This window comes from Lycorma delicatula, chromosome 6 (genome assembly GCF_047948215.1).
Source record: "Lycorma delicatula isolate Av1 chromosome 6, ASM4794821v1, whole genome shotgun sequence".
NCBI lineage: Eukaryota > Metazoa > Arthropoda > Insecta > Hemiptera > Fulgoridae > Lycorma > Lycorma delicatula.
Genome location: NC_134460.1, coordinates 13,399,672 through 13,419,019, shown reverse-complemented (window position 1 = coordinate 13,419,019; position 19,348 = coordinate 13,399,672). Strand labels below are relative to the sequence as shown.

At 33.2% G+C, this 19,348-nt stretch overlaps 1 protein-coding gene across 1 annotated transcript in view; it reads right to left on the bottom strand.

Moving 5' to 3' along the window:
* Window positions 1-18,894, bottom strand: part of LOC142326564 (polypeptide N-acetylgalactosaminyltransferase 2-like) — a 155,120-nt gene extending 136,226 nt beyond the window's left edge. The window contains exons 1-2 of the mRNA XM_075369144.1: window positions 18,749-18,894; window positions 3,570-3,860 (exon numbers count right to left, since the gene is read on the bottom strand). Coding sequence (XP_075225259.1) covers window positions 3,570-3,860; window positions 18,749-18,894 — 437 coding nt within the window. The remainder of the gene's footprint in view (window positions 1-3,569; window positions 3,861-18,748) is intronic.
* Between the last annotated feature and the right edge of the window lie 454 nt (window positions 18,895-19,348).

Sequence of the window (19,348 nt, the reverse complement as noted above, 5' to 3'; positions counted from 1 at the left end):
CTCGGTGCAAATTTGAACCATCAAAGAATTAAAACTTGAGTTATTTTATTACAGATAAATAAAGTATATACATATACTAAACAACCTCATGAAACAAAAAATATATTTTAAAATACAGCAAATGTCTATAAATACTTATTCTAAAACATTGTTATAAAAACTGTGCCACGCTTTTACTTGACTAAATATTTTCATTACTTTTAATTTTAAAATTTAATAATTATTACATTTATTTATTGGTTATTTATTAGATATTTATATAATTTGTTTTTTACTTTTCAGTGCATTTTTATATTTGCTAATATATTATATTTGATTGTTTAAAATTCTCAATTTGATTTAATGCTTATTTTTTACTTATTAGATGGTTTTTCTAATTTGTTTCCTTTTTTTATTAATGTTAATATTAATATTAGTTAAATAAAAGCTTTTTTAAAAAATATTTTTTTTATATGTAATCAAATATATTTATTTTTACACATCGAAGTTACATACGTGTACCAAATTTTAATCATTTTCATACGATAGTTCATGAGAAATGAAAATTTTCAACTAAATGCATGAATTTAGCGTAAGGGGTAGCGCGTGGGGTGGGTCATATCAAATTCCGACACCGTAGTGCTGTATTGTCACCGAAGTTACATACGTGTACCAAATTTCATTGATTTTCATACGATAGATCAAAAGATATAGCAGTTGCAAGATTTGATTATTGCTAAAGCCAGTTAAATAAAAGCTTATAAAAACCAATCTCTAAATTTAATGAAATTCGATCTTAAAAGGGATGAAGAAAAGTAAAAAAAATTGAACAATGATTGCTGATTTTCCCCGTTTCCGACTATACTAAATAGAGATATTCAGTAGATTTGGGCTTGCAAATACTCTTCGGATAAATATCTAACATCCAGTTTTGGCTTTTATTGATCTTTGATTTTTTAAGGGGAGTGACCGTGTATAGCCCGGCGACTAAACCAACACAACCGTTGTCAGTGTTACTGTTTGTGTGACGCGACACCTGCCTCCGGTTACTTGACTAAAAAAAAACATAAAATTTAAAAAAAATTGACTGCGACGGGAAAGATAAGTAATTATATAGAGAGGCGTTGATTATAGTTTATTTATATATTTTTTTGATTTCCATCCAGTATGAAAAAACTTCATGTGTTTTACGGCCATTTTCAATATTTTTTTTTTTTGTCTTCAGTCATTTGACTGGTTTGATGCAGCTCTCCAAGATTCCCTATCTAGTGCTAGTCGTTTCATTTCAGTATACCCTCCCCATCCTACATCCCTAACAATTTGTTTTACATACTCCAAACGTGGCCTGCCTACACAATTTTTCCCTTCTACCTGTCCTTCCAATATTAAAGCGACTATTCCAGGATGCCTTAGTATGTGGCCTATAAGTCTGTCTCTTCTTCTAACTATATTTTTCCAAACGCTTCTTTCTACATCTATTTGCCGCAATACCTCTTCATTTGTCACTTTATCCACCCATCTGATTTTTAACATTCTCCTATAGCACCGCATTTCAAAAGCTTCTAATCTTTTCTTCTCAGATACTCCGATCGTCCAAGTTTCACTTCCATATCCAAACATACACTTTCAAAAATTTTTTCCTGACATTTAAATTAATTTTTGATGTAAACAAATTATATTTTTTACTGAAGGCTCGTTTAGCTTGTGCTATTCGGCATTTTATATCGCTCCTGCTTCGTCCATCTTTAGTAATTTTACTTCCCAAATAACAAAATTCTTCTACCTCCATAATCTTTTCTCCTCCTATTTTCACATTCAGCGGTCCATCTTTGTTATTTATACTACATTTCATTACTTTTGTTTTGTTCTTGTTTATTTTCATGCGATAGTTCTTGCGTAGGACTTCATCTATGCCGTTCATTGTTTCTTCTAAATCCTTTTTATTCTCGGCTAGAATTACTATATCATCAGCAAATCGTAGCATCCTTATCTTTTCACCTTGTACTGTTACTCCGAATCTAAATTGTTCTTTAACATCATTTACTGCTAGTTCCATGTAAAGATTAAATAGTAACGGAGATAGGGAACATCCTTGTCGGACTCCCTTTCTTATTACGGCTTCTTTCTTATGTTCTTCAATTGTTACTGTTGCTGTTTGGTTCCTGTACATGTTAGCAATTGTTCTTCTATCTCTGTATTTGAACCCTAATTTTTTTAAAATGCTGAACATTTTAACATTTTCAATAAATTAACTAAAACGTATTCTTACCAATTTATTCTAAATTAATTTTTTACTTGAAACCAACTGCGTTTATATTATTTAACAGTGATATTATTTAAAAAATGTTTGTTTAGTTTTTATTTTTGACAAATGGATTTTTTTCGATTTTTTGTTCTATTTGAGGCGGTCTCTATACAATTTACTATTGTCCTTTTCATCAACTGTATGCGTCTTTTATTTGTATTTCTTTTATGTATTTTGTTCCTCTTTAATTTAAAAATTCCGTAAAAGTTTTCTATAGCTCACGGCAGTTTACTTCTATTTTTCTTTCTTGGCATAATAATAAACAATATTACCGTACTGAGAAATTTTTAAATAATAATTAAATAAATCTGAATTCTGAAATAAAATATATACTCCAAATTCGTTTTTCAATTAATACCTTTATTATTGTTATTGTATTCTGAATTAACATTACATTTTTTACTATTTTCACAATTGTACTGTATTAGAAAGCCCGACTAAATTCGATAAAAAATTTCAGCTTTCCAGGTCAATCTCAATCTTATCGTACAGCAACCGTATGGGAAATTTACTACCCGGTAATCCCCGATCTACGTATTAATTTCAAAAGATCCTCGCATACTTAACTAAATAGAGAACTATCAGGGAAAAAGGACTATGAGTAAGAGAGAAGTGTGTGGATGATAATATAGAAACGACTACTCCTAAATATACTACAAAGCAAGATAAACAACATCAACCACCGAAGCGTTTGGATCTTTTCTCTATTGAGCATCAATCCTAGCCGAAACAAAATCCTTTTTCCATAGAAAATACAGAACTACCTGAAGTGATGCTTAAGGTTTTTTAATGAAAATCTTCAACTCACCCTTATAACTATGTATCCATTTACTGTACTAATTGTACTATGTGATCACTATTGAAGGGTCATATTTTGCGTCATCATTACTTCAAAAATTATTTTCACCTATTACTAAGAAAGATTCTTACGGTTTTCTTTGATTACAGACAAATACAGAAACACACAAATATATATTTGATGAAACACAACTGTATTGCAGTCAATTAAACAGGAATATTCAACAAAATTTAATAGTTTTAATTTTGTTTAAGATTTAGTCTGTTAAGTTACAATAAAAAATTATATAATTTGTTCTTTTTTTTACATTACAGTTTAACAAGCGTAAAAATACAAATATAACCTAAAGAGATACAGCATGTTACACGATTCATCTCCTACTTTTCAAAAGTATTTAGTCAAATCGACAAACATTTTTTATGAATCATACGTACTTATGACATAAAGATCTTACTAATACTGTAATAAGAAATATATATAACTTACAATGAATTACGCGTATCAGGTATATCTCTGTTGCTAGGCAACCTATCCGATGCTTCTTGATTGAATCTATTCCTTTGATATGGATCTTCTCCGGCTCTTAAACCACCACGCGATATGTAACCCTTTTCATCAAAATAATTCCACGCTAGTCTTACATCGTTGTTCTCTTCAGCAGCTTCTAGAGCTTCTGGTGTAGGTGACGAAGTTAATAATTCATCTTTTAATCTTAAAGCTCTATTTTCTTCATGCTGTAAAACACATAAATAATGGTGTGCGTTAGTTTTATTACAGCTATTAAACAATGAAATTAATAAATTAAATTAATGGTTATAAAAGTAAAACACAACAATACAGAAAATTAAACGACAAAATTCACCAAATTTACATCTATTTTTGAATACTACCCGAAACTCGTTACTTTATATAATTATATAAATGACATCTACTTACACAAGTAGCGGAAATTTTAAGTAATAAAAAATAAAAATTAGAGATATTCTACTTCTTTAAATCACCTTCCACCGATTCCAATTTCAATGTTGCAACAAGAAGTTTTACAGCTTTACTTCATAATTCTTATAAATAATATAAAACTTAAAGAAACGAAAGGTAAAACGGGTTATTCTACCCAGTATTAGCAAATAATATTATTTAATAAAAAATAAATAAATATTTCTGCTGAAACAGCATTAAAAAAAAAGATGGATTAAATTAGTATCAAAAAAACCCATTACACAAAAATACGTACTATCAAAGGAGAAAAAAATATTTTGAGAATCAGTAAATCCGATCTGCGCTCAAAATTATTAAAAAAAAGCTACTAAACAGATCAATTCAACGTTTTATTTTACAAAATTCTATTTAAATTTTACTAGAAATTATCGCAATATTACTCTAAAATTAGAGTACTAAAATTAAAAAAAGGATTTATTTCTATTAATAAACTTACATCCAGATAATTAATTCTCAGAAGTATTAATTATATCGTAAACAGATGAATGTAAATGTAGTAAATAGATGAATTTAAATATTAAAAATAATGTTTTTTTTTAATATCTACAATGGAACTTAATCTAAAATGTTTTACTAAAGTTTAACGAAAAGATCTTTTATTTCTCTATAGTATTAATGTAATCGTAAATGATGAAACACCTTTTACTTTGATTCAAAAAAGGAAGTTTGTAAAAAAAATTTCGTCAAGCAACTTTTGTAAATCTTTTTTGAATAATTTTATAAAAGTGGATGGATAAAGTGGATAAAGTGACAAATGAAGAGGTGTTGCGGTAAATAGATGAAGAAAGAACCATTTGGAAAAATATAGTTAAAAGAAGAGACAGACTTATAGGCCACATAATAAGGCATCTTGGAATAGTCGCTTTAATATTGGAAGGACAGGTAGAAGGGAAAAATTGTGTAGGCAGGCCACGTTTGGAATATGTAAAACAAATTGTTAGGGATGTAGGATGTAGAGGGTATACTGAAGTGAAATGACTAGCACTAGATAGAGAATCTTGGAGAGCTGCATCAAACCAGTCAAATGACTGAAGACAAAAAAAAAGTATAAATTTAAAGCAGGAACCAATAATTTGAACAAAAAAAATTCTGTTTCAACAATTTTAAAAGACAAAAAATACTAGATGTTTAGAAAATGTTTTAAAAAAGTTGCTAGTTACGTAGATATGCAGCTGAATTCTAAATAGTTTTTAAAACATCATAAAACCGATAGAAATATTTTTATGAAATTAAATTTTGAAATAAAGCAGTTCTGAAAAAGAAAAAATAGATCTGTCTGAACAATATTATTCTACGTGCTGATTTCAATGACTGAAGTCTTTAGTATAAGAGTATTTTAAAGTTGAATGAAGTAAAAATTAAATAACAAAACTCAAAACAAAATTATCAATGGTAGTTGATTGCGAAAGCTAAAACTAGTGCCAAAAAACATCTTATGGTGTTAGCAACATCATAATCACTTTTTTCAGGTAAATCGGATATCACTGATTTATGATTGTGGAGAAGTAATGGAGCAGTGGACGATGTAGAAATCTCCCCGTATTTATTACTTTTTTTATGTATTTTATGTTTTATTTCTGACTAGTCCTACATTATTTACAATAAATATACAACAAAGATAACATTTACAAAGAATATCCACCAGGTGAGTAATGATTCAAAGGTAAACGCGTTAAGACCGTAGCGTGGTTATAAATACCAACAGGTGAGGTTAAAACATCTTTCTTCGCTCAATAATGAAATAATATATTTCAATAATTTCTTTTCATTTAATAGTACATAAACTATCATCTATAAAAATGAAAATTTCTGTAAAATGTAGTCTTATAGAAATTTAATTATAATTTTTTCATACCATTTCTTCGCTTCTAATGGAATACGTTTTACACTAAAGCGGTAATAATAATACGAGTAATCGTACTTCTTGGATACCAGCACGTTTTTTTAAAGCAATTTGGTTTTTTAAGATTTTTTTTGTCTTTGCAATTATGGGTCTTGGGGTAAAGATATCACTGATTATTTTTTTATATCCCTTTAAGCGTGTAAATGAATCGACTCGAATAGACGTTTTTAGAGAAGATAGATATTTAAAATTTAAGTTACATTTTAAATATTACAGTCTTCCTTACTGCGCAGTGCAGGTGAGGAAGCGATTGATCGATTATACAAACTGGTGTGTAATATTTATGAAAAAGGGGAATTTCCGTCAGACTTAAAAAAAAAGTGTTATAGTCATGATACCAAAGAAAGCAGGGGCAGATAAATGTGAAGAATACAGAACAATTAGTTTAACTAGTCACGCATCAAAAATCTTAACTAGAATTCTATACAGAAGAATTGAGAGGAGAGTGGAAGAAGTGTTAGTAGAAGACCAATTTGGTTTCAGGAAAAGTATAGAGACAAGGGAAGCAATTTTATGCCTCAGATTAATAGTAGAAGGAAGATTAAAGAAAAACAAACCGACATACTTGGCGTTTATAGACCTAGAAAAGGCATTCGATAACGTAGACTGGAATAAAATGTTCAGCATTTAAAAAAATTAGGGTTCAAATACAGAGATAGAAGAACAATTGCTAACATGTACAGGAAGCAAAAGCAACAGTAACAATCGAAGAACATAAGAAAGAAGCCGTAATAAGAAAGGGAGTCCGACAAGGATGTTCCCTATCTCCGTTACTTTTTAAGTTTTACATGGAACTGGCGGTTAATGATGTTAAAGAACAATTTAGATTCGGAGTAACAGTACAAGTTGAAAAGATAAAGATGCTACGATTTGCTGATGATATAGTAATTCTAGCCGAGAATAAAAAGGATTTAGAAGAAACAATGAACGGCATAGATGAAGTCCTACGCAAGAACTATCGCATGAAAATAAACAAGAAGAAAACAAAAGTATTGAAATGTAGTAGAAATAACAAAGATGGACCGCTGAATGTGAAAATAAGAGGAGAAAAGATTACGGAGGTAGAAGAATTTTGTTATTTGGGAAGTAGAATTACTAAAGATGGACGAAGCAGGAGCGATATAAAATGCCGAATAGCACAAGCTAAACTAGCCTTTCAGTAAGAAATATAATTTGTTTACATCAAAAATTAATTTAAATATCAGGAAAAGATTTTTGAAAGTGTATGTTTGGAGTGTCGCTTTATATGGAAGTGAAACTTGGACGATCGGAGTATCTAAGAAGAAAAGACTAGAAGTTTTTGAAATGCGGTGCTGTAAGAGAATGTTAAAAATCAGACGGGTGGATAAAGTGACAAATGAAGAGGTGTTGCGGCAAATAGATGAAGAAATAAGCATTTGGAAAAATATAGTTAAAAGAAGAGACAGACTTATAGGCCACATACTAAGGCATCCTGGAATAGTCGCTTTAATATTGGAAGGACAGGTAGAAGGGAAAAATTGTGTATGCAGGCCACGTTTGTAATATGTAAAAGAAATTGTTAGGGATGTAGGATGTAGAGGGTATACTGAAATGAAACGACTAGCACTAGATAGGGAATCTTGGAGAGCTGCATCAAACCAGTCAAATGACTGAAGACAAAAAAAAAAAAAATTGGGATAAATTACTGTAAAGCCATTACATCAATAAATTCTCACGTTTCAAATATTTTTTATATTTATAAAATGCATATGTGAAATGATTAAAAAAGTACTGAAGACAATAATTAAATAATTTTTTTAATTCTGTTTTAAATAGTATTCCAAAACAAAAATAGACGTATTAAAATTTTATCAAAATATCAAAAAAATTATTAAAATTAATTTTAGTTTTGTCATTCGGTTAAAAATCGTTTAGAATTTCATTAAAAAAACGATAAAAGTTTTCAAATCTTATAATAATCCTTTTTTTATGTAGATCAGTGATCAAATAGATATTACCTGGAGAAAATATGCTGTATAAAATATTAGAAATATTAAACAATATTCGCTTGAGCACAATACATATTTCCGCTTATTAGTTTAACTTCATTATTAATTGTACAAACAATATTTTTTTCTTTCGTTGCGTTCCCTACTAATTAATTTTCCTAATACAATTATTTACGTGATCTATAATCTTGAAGGAGAGGAAAAAACTATCGATAGAAAAAGCTTCAGCCGTATTTCCCCACCAACAACTTCTACTGAATTTAGCATTACGGTCATAAAATCGTCGGAACCAAATTTTTCTGTCATGAAAAACTAAACACACTGGCTGATTATATATAGATCCACTATATATGTAACCAAATGTACAACTAAAACTGAAGTCTTTCATTCTACGTATAACGCATGTAAGAATACCACGGTCGATCGTTTTTACAGCAGCGGTTTCGGATTTTAATGTAATCCGGAAGGAATCCCTATACAAAAAGATTATTCTTAAATAATATAAATAAGTGGAAAATCGCACGTTTTAAAATCCGCAGATCCCGGTTTAGAATCCGCGGCGGTCACGATTGCAAATCGGTGACCACTACAATAACAATTCATAAATATGACGTGTGCTTTCAAATTTTCGTTGATGACTTCTTCGTAGTAATGTGGAAGATAAAGATATCCTTATTGGTAGATGTTCTCGACCCTGACTTTTTAAGATGCACTATCGACCAGTTTTACAACGCGACCAAGAAAGTAATTCCCTGCGATTGTTGAACTGCAAGCCAATTCCGAATATTTTCGATTAAAACGCTGGGATTTTTTATTCCCTTACAAACAGTTAGTGAAAAAACAATAAATCTTACGTACATGAAAAACCGTTTACCCCGAAACCGTTAACCTTAAACGTTTTTCACACTTTCACACAGAAATGAAGACGCAATTGTTTTTCATTAATAATAAGAACCCTGCTTTAAGTTGAGACTTGTAATCGTTTAATTCTCAGTCTCTTACTTAGAGCTCGTTAAACTGTAGTTGTGTAATATCCTGCTGAAGCTTGCAAGTGTAGCAGACTGGTGTACTGATTTTCTCATTCTGTCCGAACGTCCCTGAACGATTCGGCTGAGTCGGCTGTGAAAGAGGTAGGCTTCAACCTGAAATTTGTCACACCATCTCATTGTACAGAAAACCGGATCATTCTAGCACTCTACTCAAAATCGTGTGTCTCGCTGCACTGTCATAACGGTCCTCGCTTTAATGTTGATAATTATTCATTATTTATTGATGTAATAATTTGTGATCGATAACAATATAGGAATATTACATAGACTTACGAATAACCCGGTACAGTAGGTAATAACCAGTAAACTGTCAAAGGCAAAGTAACATAAACTCATAACGCTTTAACCCGGTACAGTAGGTAATAACCAGTAAACTGTCAAAGGCAAAGTAACATAAACTCATAACGCTTATACGAAGCCGTTTAATTAACATTTTCCCTTTGTTAACCACAGATCATGTTCAACGTGCGAATTTCCCACTCGCTTTATCGAGAGGCTAAATCATCACACCATACAGGTGTGTCAGATTCGTCAATAAAGGTGTAACATTCAATATTATTCGATAATGTTTATTTTCGTGTTATTATTTTATTATATATATATATATATATTAGTATTTATAGATGATATTTTACAGTGATTTTGTGTGAAACTCATATTAGTTTTACATTAAATTATAGGTTTAGATTCACACTTTAAGGTAACATTAACCGAACGACAATGTGTTCTTGAGAAAGAATGTAACAGTCAAGAAGAAGAACTAATTTATATTTGACAATTAGTTTTAAAAAAAACATGATACAAATGCCTCCATGATCTAACGACCAGTTTGCTTTATAACGACAATAATTACAGCACGAGATAGCAACTTTGACAATTTATATGCATTGCAGACATAAAAAAATGTTGAAAACAATTTCACGATTATTAAGTCAAATTATACAAAGAAAAATGTACACGGAATTATTCAAACTAAATTCAGCGAATAAAAAAAAATCATCAAAATTCTAGTAACGATCCCCATTTCTGAACAGAGTAAAATAGTAATGATATTACCTAAAATATCTGATCTACAAATACAGCTAATATTTTCTCGGGCCGAAAATATCCTGGAGCAGGATCTCTCCGAAAAATCTTGATTAGGTCTAAAGTATAGGAGCAATCCTCGACTATGTGGCCCTGCTCAGATAGAAGAAACTATAAACTAAACTAAACGGGAAAATTCTAGGGACTTAAATTCAAGTTTTAATTTTACAATAGAGAAATTTATTCCTTCAAACTGAACTTTATCTTATAGATACTGAAAACTTCAAAATTGAAGCTACTATAGGTGATAATCTGAAAGGATCAATTTTGTTGTATCATAATTCATGTACAACCGGTTGCAAGAAGTAAACAAAATTACAATAAGCGCTTGATGAGGGATTTCCAATGAATCCCCCTCAATAAAACATATATAAATAAGACAACCGTTTAAACGGGAAATAAATATAATATATAATTACGTAAAACATTAGTTCATTTGTATAAATGCGTTGCCCAAATTCACTTCATAAAAAGTACAAAAATCCAAACAAAAAACAAAAACTCAAATATTATTAAAAAACACAGGGAACTAGAACAAAACAGTAACATAATTTGCATATGAAAGGAATTTAGACACTTCCATCAGGCATAGAGAAGACGCTGATCACTAACGGAATATCATCCCAGCCTAAAAGTCACTCGGACTCACCCAGATGCAGCATGTGAAGGCGTTTGAGTGGCCGGACATTCGCACTGTTCCCTAGCAGATTCAGCGCTAGATAGTTCACATGATCACCTAGCCGTTGTCTGTCATGTGAACCGAATCGCTTGATTTCCTCGCGGACATAAGGCAATTCCAGATAATTATGAATCTCTTCGTTCCGTACAAACCACGGCGCCTCTGTAATTATGTCGCCAACTTATTCTGAGAGTGTTGTATAACTTCAGTGTTGCTCTTTCTAGTCGTATCCTATAGGTTTATACCATACGTTCAAATGGGTTTCAGAAAAATCTTACATATTAAAAGTTTGTTGGACAGCCACACATATTCCTGTTTAGTAACCAATAAAGCTCCTTAAATTTGGTGTTTAGCTGTTGTTGGACAGCCACACTTATTCCTGTTTAGTAACCAATAAAGCTCCTTAAATTTGATGTTTAGCTGTTCTTAGTACCATAAATATCTAGTCAGAAGAAAGAAGTCATAGGAAAAAATCAGAAATAAAGAAATAATTTAATGAAAGAATATTGGAGAAAGAGAAAATAAAAGGAAAAGAAATCACAAAGTTATTTCGCCAGCCCGTGGTCAACCAAAGTGGTCAAAATCAACAATGGAAAAAATAAATAAAAGTTCTAAACTTATTTATCAAAATAGCACAATGTTATAAAAATTACCGTAGAATTTATTTTAAAATACAGTAACTAAACTGATACAACTTTCGGGTATTAAAACAAAATTTACGTACTAAAATTATCTACTACCCAGAATTGGAGATTTAAAAAATTCTAAATAGCGTTTTTTAATTGTTCTGAATTTTTTATTGCCGCGAAATTATTAATTTTTTTTTGTAAATTAAAAACTTATACGACTAAAGTGTTAAGGTAACACCCATTCTGAACTGCAAGATTCTGTAAGAAAACATATTTTTGGCTCCAATTCCAGAATTTTAAAAATCTCATTAAACTCAAACCCGCTATAGTACGTATTTCAGGACTATAAGAAAATTCAAAATTTTAAATCATATAAATACTGAAATGTAAAACGAAACAAGGATGTCGTTACGTAATAAATGTTAACTGTTTTTTGTGTTTTTTTAACTAGCCAAAAAACACCAATCAGTTTAATATCAAAAAATGAGGGACTAAAAACTTTAATAAATAAACTAAAAGAAATATTGTTATATCCAACAATTTACGTCATTACCGTAGAAATAAAAATGTTATATATTAACAAGAAAATCAGGCTCATCATTATGCTACTATAAAATGAATGTCCGGGAAGTACTTGTTTTTTTTTCAAGATGGATAAATTGAGTAATACTTATTATACCTTTAGCCATAAAGATGCTATGTTTATTATATAAATTCGTAACATAAGTATAGTTTCAAGCATTAGCGTCGTAGGCCCTTTTCCGAGATAAAGCTACGCAGTATAAATAAATTACTAGTTTAGCAATAAAAAACCACATAGTATTTTCTATTTACTTTAAAAGTAAATTACTATTCTAGTAAGAAACCAAATAATACTTCTTCTTTAATAAATGAAGATTTAACTATCATCTTAATAAATTCAACTTAAAAAAAAACCAACGTATTTTTGCTGTACGTAAAACATAAAAAGTTAAGTTTAATTACGCAAACTTAGATTAAGGATAAAATAAAAGTTTCATCTTAGTTTCACAGATTAATTACTAAAATTATTATTAGTATTATTATTTTTCAGAAAACTTTACAACTTACTTGCATACAAAATGTAGATACGACTGCATTTCAAAATTAAACATTCTGTATGACATATTTAAAAATCTCGACAGTCTAAAGATAACTTAATATTAAAAAAAGAAGTACTTCTAAATCCTTCTTTTAAATGAATATTTTATGTTAATGAAGGTATAGTGTTATCTATTTCTTAATAATTGAAAAAATATATATATATATGAACAGGTAAATCGTGTTTGTCTAAGATAATTTCAGAACCGCTCGAAATTTTCATATCTAAATAAATTAGATCTTTCTTTCACCGTTTAAATATCTATATATATTTCCAGATAATCCTCATGAATCCAGTCAAATTGTAAAAACGTTTGTATCAGTCAAATTTGACATTTAAAAATATTGTAAAATATTTCTCCTTAGGCCACTTCCTATTTAATATGGATAAAAATAAAAAAAACTGTACAATATTTTTTTTTAAACAGTCAAAAATAAATTCCTGGAAGGTGAAACAATAATAGTAAAAAAATAGTTCAAGGATCTTTTCTTCCAGGCTGTCTAGTTCTCAGAACCCTACACATTTAAACAATTTTTAAATGTTGTTCATCATCATGTGATATTCTGCCTGTTCGCAGTCTCTGGCACCACCGTTGTTTCCATCTGTTTCTGTCCCGTACTTATCTTTTCGTCTCACAGTAATCATCACTACCCATAATCCATTTTGCTGCAGAGTACGTTTTTCTTTCTACAAAAGACTTCCTTTACCATCGCTTCTTTCTAAAAAAGGCTGCCTTTGCGATTGCAATTCTCGTCTTAATCTCTTCTTCCCTCCTCCCGTCATTAGTACTATCCCGAAATATATTCGAATTCAGATCGTTCGGATCTTTTTTGAAAAATCCCTGAAACTCTTAAAACTAGTACTAGTGCCGTAATTAAACTGTTACTACATATATGCCTAATTTAATATCGGCGGACGACAACGGTAGCAGCTCAGATGTCAGCTGAAGCACAGTATACGTACGCGCTGCTACAGCGTCACTCCCGCCGCGTAGTTCTCCCGCCGTAGCGGCGCTGCAGCCCCACCAATCTCAGGCTCCAATAACAGATCGTGCACGAGAGTGAATTTTTAACTCATCGTCGACCACCACCTAGAGAAGACCAAGAAGAAAAAGAAGATGGAAGAAGACAGAAGTTCCCTGGCCGCCTCAACGTGGGACCTCCCGGCAACATTCCCGCTGGAGCAGCATGCCTGACCGGCTCGCCGAGAGAGCTGCTGGACGCGGACGCTAACTTCACGCTCCAGCTCGCCGGGCTTCAATCGCTCTGGCCGGCGGACTCAGCAGCAGGAGCCGGCCCAGCGTGAGATCGCTCGGGGAGGACCGGCTCGGGTGCCGGTGAAAGACGACCGACGCCGACCTAACACTGCGGGTGGGTCTGGGGGCCACCACTGCCTCGCTGTATTGGGGACCCAATTGCTGCTGAGGGGAAGCCCGGTCTGATCTCAAAGGACGAGCCGCAACTCCCGGACTTCGCCGGAGACCAGCTTCCAGATCCAACAGCTCGCTCTTCTCATGGCTAACGCAAAAAAACGTCCCTTTTCAAGGCTACCACAAGGTTATAAATTACGAGCTGTCGAAGCCATTCGACAACAGCCCTTCTCAAGGCTACCATAAGCCGACCGACGACAAAACGGTTCTTCTGAGGGCTACTACAAGGTTATTAAGTGCCACGTGCTGTCGAAGCCATTCGGCAACAAAACATACTACTCCCGTGTTAATATACGGCACTATATTTTGTAATAGTTGCTCATACAGATTAACACTTTTGTAATAGATTCTCCATGTAAATTCATATAAATAGGGATCTATTATTGCCCTATTTGTCCAATATTCTGGGTTATTCCCTACGTTTTGCAGCAGTTAAAAGCGTTTTCACCTACAGAAGCAACATTTGGAGATTTCTATTATGATCCTGACTAATAGCTAGGAATGAGCATAAATCTTCTATTTAGAACATTTCCAATCTGTGATCCCTTCCGTTCACATACCAACTTTAGATTTTGGTCGTGTCGTATCTTTATACTAGAAATAGTTAAATAATGCATCTTATCGAACGGTAACTTGCCTCGTCACCATTAGACCAACCCACCGGGTTGTCCTAGTGGTGAAGACGTCATGGCAAATTCGAAGTCGAGAGTTCTAAGGTTCAAATCCTAAAGTCAGTTCCTTTATACGTTTTTGAATACTAAAATGCTTTGAATATATTTTAAATACTCTGAATACTCGTGGATACCGGTGTTCTTTGGTGGTTGGATTTTAATTAACCACACATCTCAGGGACGTTCAATTTGAGTCTGTACATTTAATTTACATTTCATATATACCATCCTCGTTCATCCTCTGAAGTAATATCCTATTTCCGGAGGCTAAATAGAAAAAGAAGCCTCGTTCCCTTACGTAGACCAATCTCTGAGCTGTACGTTGTTTTATCGCATCAAAGATCAGACCGTGTATTTAATGACACAACCATTTGATGGATATAAGCATCCTTTACCGATGTAGAATTCATTGCTGAAAGTACGAGGTGTATGAGAAAAGTAATGAGATTGGTAACACTGCAAGCGATCTGGCAACGCTGTGTCTACCGGTCTGTGCTACACCGGTTTGTTGATCCCTTCCACATGCTCAGTATGAGTTTCACATCGCCATCAGTGAACTTGTATTTTTGTTGTATGTTACAAAAATGGAGAATCAGAATTTAGAGCGACGTTGTGCAATCAAGTTTTGCGTTAAACTTGGGGAATCCGCGAGTGTGACCGTAGGCCTATGGGGAACATTGTTTATCAAGAGCACAATTTTTCGGCCGGCACAAATCGTTTTTGGAAGGCTGAGAACACGTTGAAGATCAACCTCGTTCAGGGAGACCTTCCACTTCAAAATCTGACGAAAAAGTTGAGCGTGTGAAGGTTCTTGTGAGATCAGACCGTCGTTTAACAATAAGGATAATGAGTGAACGGTTAAATTTAAACGCTTTCACCGTACGTCAAATTTTGACAGACGATTTGGCATGCGAAAGGTTTGTGCGAAATCGGTGCCGAAAAACCTCACAACGGAACAGAAGGACAATCGAAGAAACGTGTGCGTGGATCTTCTTGAGAGGAGTGACAATGACCAAGAATTCTTCAATCGTGTGATCACAGGTGATGAATCCTGGATATTTGAGTACGATCATGAAACAAAGCGAAGAGTGGCACACTCCGTCATCTCCTCGACCGAAAAAATGTCGAATGAGCAAATCAAAGATCAAAACCTTGCGGATTTGCTTTTTTTTTACACAGTAGGGGTATCGTGCATAAAGAATTTGTTCATCCAGTACAAACTGTCAACCAAGTGTTTTACAAAGGTGTCCTTGAAAGGCTCAGGAAAAGAGTGATTCGCGGGGTACTAGACATCGCAGACAAGTGGATGCTTCATCATGACAATGCCCCGTGTCACACGGCCATTCCCATCAAGAAATTTTTGACCTCAAAATTCATACGGTTCCTCAACTCCCTATTCATCTGATTTGAGTCCTTGTGACCATTTTCCTTTTCCCGAAATTGAAACATGTCCTTTTGGAACTCTGAAGAACATTCAAAAGACTGTGACCGACCAGTTAAAAGCCCTACCAGTTGAAACCTTCCAGCGCTGCTACCAGGAGTGGGTACAACTACTCCGCCGGTATATAGCTGCCCAAGGGAACTACTTTGAAAGGGATAATATTGTTTGAAAAAAATAAAAACTTTGGTAAGTAAAAAGTCAGTATCATTACTTTTCTCACACATCTCGTATAGTACTGCATTCTCTTTCAAATTAACTTTTTCGGCAAGTTCAAACAAGGGCATTGCACTTCTACCTCACCTATACAACAAATAAACCTTGAAAAGCAAAATTATGTTTTAGCTAAGATAAAAACATTAATCACAAACGATAAGAAACAATAGAATTTGATATGAAGGGTAATAACATTTTAATATCCCTGATAACGGAAGAAAGTTTGTTTGAATAAGAACACAATCACTTAACTATAAATAACACAATATATATATCGATTACACTGTCACGAAACTTCTTACATTGATCTTTCTTCGATTGATCGATTGTTGGTTTTTCCTTCATTATGTAGTTTTATTATTATTACACACATCGCATTTTAAACGCTGATAATCTAAATGTGATATTTTCGAACCTGTAATAATAATAATGTAGGGTATTTAATACAGCTTAATATATAATAAAAATAAGTAATTGAAAAAAACCTTTGAAAATATGAGAAAAGAATGAAACGCTTTAAAAAATCATCGGAAGATTTTATTTTATAAGTAGATAAATGTGACTAAAATGGAGAGAAAGTCGACCATCGCTAATATAGTACCTAAACTCAACACCCGAAGAACTCTGGTAACAACATATTTAATTATCAGTTCAAGAGCTGCGAAATCACAAAACATTTGATTGGAAATAAAACTTTATGGATCTTTTGATTATTTGAAGGTAAAAACGAAAAATATATATTTGATTCGTTTTTAAAAGGTTAGATGACTGGTAAAGAAAAGTTTAATTTTTTACATAGATTTTTTTTTAACAACATGAATGAATGAATGAGAAAAATAAAGCGCTAAAAAATAAATGAGTAAAACGGAGCAAAAAAATAATTAGATCGTCAAATGAATAGACAGGAAATATAAAGAATGGAAATCATGAGATGAAAGAAAGATAGGTTTACGGTAGTTGTATCCGGTCATTAAATTCCTAAATATCAAAAGAAATAATAATAATAATAATACAAAGTAATAATAATTTAAAATAAATGCAATAAAATATAACTGGCTTCGTTCCAAATATAATATTCTGCGGAAATGAGAATAAATTATACCAAACAGCACAACCCAACATTTACCAAGAAAGTACGAAAAATAATGAACCCGAGTAAATTTATGAATATTTTGAATTCATTATCTTATTTTTATTTCTATTCTTGATGATCTTTTTATATAATAAGAAAAGATAAGTTTTTCACTGAAAATTTTTAAATTACATGCAACTTAACTTTCTTTTCTTCCACATTCAGTTCGGAAGTAGTTTAAGATCTTTTCAATTATTAATAATTATTTAATAAAAGAAAATATTTTTATTATCTGAACGAAAATAAAAAAAATATTGTTTATTATCTCAACGTAATTGCATCTTTATTACGTTAAATATGAATTATTAATTTTACGTATTAATATGGATTATAAACTTTCTCCTTTCTATCATTAATTTTGTTCTTTGTAATGGCGCTCTAATTACTGATCCTTCCTGATAAATTCTGATGCATCTGATTTATATCCGTGTACATACAAATATTATTTTAATTTTTATTTATCGTATAAGTCACAATCATACGGAAGACTACGATTGCGATTGTTAAATCAACAAACATTTGTAACAATAGATTTTTTTTTTAAACTCCCCCAAGACGACCAGCCTACGCTAAAAAGCTTAACACAGTCGTCTCAGGGTTTCATGGCAGCGCAATCTGCCCTCCCTAGCTCGTCCGAACTCGGACATCCCATCGGGGTTTCTCGTGCCTCCTCGAAAACATACTAATCACCTCTTCCGGTGATCAGAATTTTTCTCCGCAGGAGAGCACCCTTCCAGTCCCTATTGTACCTGATCAAGACACACATTTCGTGTGCCCTTCACAGTTACGCGTCCCCCCATGCACACCTCGAGGGTCCCCCATGCCATAATCGGGGAGCTCCGACCCATCCACTCTTGCGCGTGAGTAGGCCCGAACACCCTAGGCATAGAGGCTGCCTCCCTGGCCCCTACACGCATCAAGATGGACTTGTACCTGTCCTCGATCCCCCACGCATTCCCATGACCCCTCATTACTTATTGCGCCGTGCCTCCTTCGCCGTCAGCGGTAGAGCACCGCACACAATATCCCCCCACTCCATGTCCATCGGTATATCCGGCAGCATAATCCAACAACAACATGAGCAAAGACACATAATACAGTCATAAATTCCTAACCTAGCAAAGTACATTAACAACTACAAAAACAAAACACATTTCGACGCCTCTTTTGACATCGAGGGCCGTGTGCACGTCAAGGGGGTTCCTCCTGCCTCTTCGCTGTTAGTACGAGACGAGCCACTCTCTCTACCTCCCTCCATTAATTCTCACTCTGGAGCATCTGTCTGACGACGTTATCTGGTGTTAAGGCCACCGGAATCTGACGTCTCTCGTTCTCCCACCTGACACAGTCGAACCAGGTGTGTTCGGCTGTGTCAGCCGTCGCACAGTACCTGCAACCCGCCGTTCTCCTCCTCTTGAAGCGATGCAGATAGCTATCAAAGTTCCCATGGCCCGAAAGTAGTTGAGTGAGGCAGTATCCAACTTCACCATGCTTACGTACCACCCAAGCACTCACGTCCGGAAACAGACGCATAGTCCACCGTCCTACCTGGCTCTCCTCCCACCGTTGCTGCCAGATGGCCGTGATCTGCGCCCTTGCATTCTCTTTGTTTACGCCTTCAAACCGCAAGCATCGTTCCTCAACCAATAGGTCTATTGGCGGCGTTCCCGCAATGACAATGTAACAATAGACTTAAATTCTCCTAAAATGTCTATTTAGAAATAATAATTTTGTTTCTATGGGAAAAATATAGAGCAGAATTAAACTGGTTGGTTAGCAATAAACAGTATAATGTGTTAAATGTAATTATAAACCTTGTATAGTTTACAGCCAGCTCAGAGTAACATAAAGTTATTTTTGCAGTTTGAAATTAATATTTTAGGTGTGATAATGTTTTTATAAGTTCATTCAAAATATCAGCACATATGACTAATTTACTGTTCG